At 44.1% G+C, this 3,325-nt stretch overlaps 1 protein-coding gene across 1 annotated transcript in view; it reads left to right on the forward strand.

Annotated features, from left to right (window-relative positions):
- edem2 (ER degradation enhancer, mannosidase alpha-like 2) overlaps positions 1 to 3,319 on the forward strand; it is a 12,269-nt gene extending 8,950 nt beyond the window's left edge. The window contains exon 10 of the mRNA XM_015405304.1: positions 178 to 3,319. Coding sequence (XP_015260790.1) covers positions 178 to 654 — 477 coding nt within the window. The 3' untranslated portion in view covers positions 655 to 3,319. The remainder of the gene's footprint in view (positions 1 to 177) is intronic.
- Positions 3,320 to 3,325: the final 6 nt, after the last annotated feature.

Genomic DNA, 3,325 nt, shown 5'->3' on the forward strand with positions numbered 1-3,325 from the left:
CCTATTAGAGACCTGAAGGACCAGATACCCTATAGAATCATTCTATCACCCTATTAGAGACCTGAAGGACCAGATACCCTATAGAATCATTTTATCACCGCTTTAATGTGGTAAAGTGCTTTTGTTGATACTGCATCATCAGCCAGGGTTACACAGCTGCTTGTCTTTGTCCTCCAGGTCAAAGATCTCAGGGATCATCAGCTGGACAACCGCATGGAGTCCTTCTTTCTCGCTGAAACCATCAAATACCTCTACTTGCTGTTTGACCCCACCCACTTCCTTCATGGCGCAGGAATGGAGGGGGAGGGTTCCTGGGAGGAGGGGGGGGGCAGCGGCCAGTGTGTTTTAGGGGCGGGGGGCTTTATCTTCAACACAGAGGCTCATCCTCTCGACCCAGCGGCACTCCACTGTTGCAGCCTTCATAACCAAGAGCACCAGGAGCTCCAGGATATCCTGCTCAGCCTGACGCAGCCCGATGGCCAATCGGCGCGGCCCGTCAGTCAGACCCAGGACCCCCCCAGCCAATCAGAAAGCATTGCTCTGAAGCCGGGTGAGAAGAAGGCTCGGCCTGTGCTGTCCTGCCCCGTACAGCCGTTCAGTGCCCGGCTGTCCGTTTTGGGGCAGGTGTTCTCTGATTTACCTGAAGAAGGATAACTGGCGACATGTACCTCACCCTGAAAGGTTGTGGTTAAGGGCCCCGCAGGGTGAAAGGCATCTGCACCGACCTGAACCGTCCTCAGGAAGTCAAATGTTTATTTCTGGGCCTTTGATTAAAGGATTATTTTTATTTCTGTTTGGCTGATTTTTGCTTGTAACCTCACAAAGGGTTAGGGTTAGGAGATTGTTTTGTATGAATCCAGATCTGCTGGGTTTAGAACCAGGACTGAAGAGCCAACCACTAGGCCTTAGTGTCTGAATCAAACCAAAGTTTTCCTGCAGATTTTAATCCAAATGTTTAGATTTGATGCTGAGATTTTCACACTGGTGAATTGAAATCAAATAAAAAGCTTTTGCTGAGAGGAGCAATGGCTCACTGGGAGTAAATCTGAGCTTGTAGCAGCAGTAGCTTGATTTGGCCACCAGAGGGAGGCATTTTTCTACAATCGTGCGAAGGTGAGCAATAAAGTTCCAGCAGGTTTTCTACCCAAATACAGAACTGGGCTGGATAGATGTAGCAGGAGTTTTGATCTGGTCTATGAGAAAAATTAAAACCATTTTCTAGATCAAACTGCTGATCTGTTTTATTGAGGCAACCAAACCTTTTCATGTCCAAAATATTCATCTCTTCTTTGCTTCAAAAAATTGTCTGATGTTAATCAGGACAAAATGTGATTGAAAAGTTTGCATCATGGGAGGAAAAATGGACAGAAATCAAATCTGTCTGCTCAGCCTTTTTTCATCTAAATGAACAGATGAGTTTTAGGTCTTGATAGATGTAAGAATTTTCCATGTTTTCCTCTTGCCTGTTACTAAATTTCAGCTTTCTCCAACTGCAGCAGTTCTTCAGCATTTGGTAAACATTACGTTTCCTGGGTAACTGGAACTGAGCCCCCCACCCAGGATCGGACCTCTTTACTCTAAAGAACAGTAGAACCAGATGTGGTCTCAGCTGCTCTGTCAGGAAATCACTGGCTGTGTAGATTCCCCTTCAGGTGAGCATTAAAGCTGCTGAACCTGGAGATGGTTTCATGCCTGGACACTGAACTGTCTGCTGGAGATTTTGAACCAAACAGTTCTGGTGATGCTTGTCAGTCCAGGAAATCTAGTTCCATTTTCAGGAGGAGTTGGAAAGAGAGCAGCACAGCCTCTTTTGGAGTGAAAACATTCCTGCTCATTGTAACCACTGAGAACCCACTGGTTCCACAAACAGAGACAATAAACTCCTCCACCGTTTGTCTTTAGTCATCTAAAGCTGCCTTTCTATTCCACAAACTTTCTTCAAACTTTGTTGGTGTCCAAAACCCAATTTCCCTAAATCACAGCTTGATAATTGGTTTCACAAGACAGCTGATCATCCTCTGGTCTGTCGTCTTCTGTGGCTTTTTACACCAATAGTTCTTCATGTTTCCACTAAACTTCTGGAAAGACGAAAAAACTGTTTTATCCTGAAAACCTTTTATTGAGGTTTTTTAAAGCTAGCATATTTCCATGAAGCTAATTTATTTTCATATTTATATGTTTACCATTTAATGGCAAACGGAAGATTTTGGATGTTCAGAGTTTAAATGCTAACTTTGGAGCCTCCCAGTTTTACTGTTTCCAGGTCCAGAATGATTACATATTTGTTCATTGTTAATTAGTTTTAAAAAGTGAGACAAAGAGCTTTAGTGTTAGAACTTGGAGCTACCAGAGTCCTGATGCAGCCAGCAGAGAAGAATCCAGGTCCATTTGAGGTATGGAGTTGCTTCAGCCCCAAATTGATTTGCTTCCCAGTTCCATAAAGAACTGGACCAAGGCAATCTCCAGTGAGAACTTCTTCCAGCATTCAGGAGGGCTTTGGTGATGACCTGAAGGTGATCAAACATGGTGGACGTTGGTGCAAACGATTAGAGAGTGAATTAAGGGCATTAAAGTTCAAAGGTAATTAGAACAGGGCTAAACCACCATCTCTGTTAGGAACAAGTGAAGAAGGACCAGGGTAATACGTAAAGGGTTTGACCATGATGCCCAGAAACACAACAGATCAGAACAGGACTGTCTGTTGGAGAGATGAAGGTAGTGCCTTCAGCTCCCAAAGCATCTGGAGTCGAATGTTAGTCCATTGTTCCAGCAGAGGACTTTTTTTTTCTGCCACCATGCCAGATTTCTGGCATACAGCAATTTAGCATTTTTTTCCTTGGGAGCGAAAAATAAACCTACACCAAGTCTCATACTAACTGGTATGATGACGCTATTTAGGTGCTCATCAGAATGTATTATAACCCAATCACAGGTTGGGTCAAGCTACAGCCAAGCTAGACGACGGTGATGAATAGTGGCTTGTAAACATTAGAAACTGCAGAGTTTGTGAAGCCTGGAGAAAACGTCCACATTGAGAAAGGACTTAACAATAAATGGCACCAGACAGGGATAGAAGACCTTAAACGTGACAGACAGCCTTATGGTAAAAGAACTGAGGGAGTCAGGTACGCTACTCTTGTACAGTATGCTTGTGGATACTGATATATGGATATAGCAGCGAAAAAGGGTTGTCACGAATCTGAATCTGCAGGTTTACTAGTGGTTCCTAGAATTTCTAAAAGTAGAATGGGAGGCAGATCTTTTAGTTCTCAGGCTCCTCTCCTGTGGAACCAACTACCAGTTTTAGTCCGTGAGGCAGACACCC

Source organism: Cyprinodon variegatus, unplaced genomic scaffold (genome assembly GCF_000732505.1).
Source record: "Cyprinodon variegatus isolate N-32 unplaced genomic scaffold, C_variegatus-1.0 Scaffold2125, whole genome shotgun sequence".
In the NCBI taxonomy this organism is placed as follows: Eukaryota; Metazoa; Chordata; class Actinopteri; order Cyprinodontiformes; family Cyprinodontidae; genus Cyprinodon; species Cyprinodon variegatus.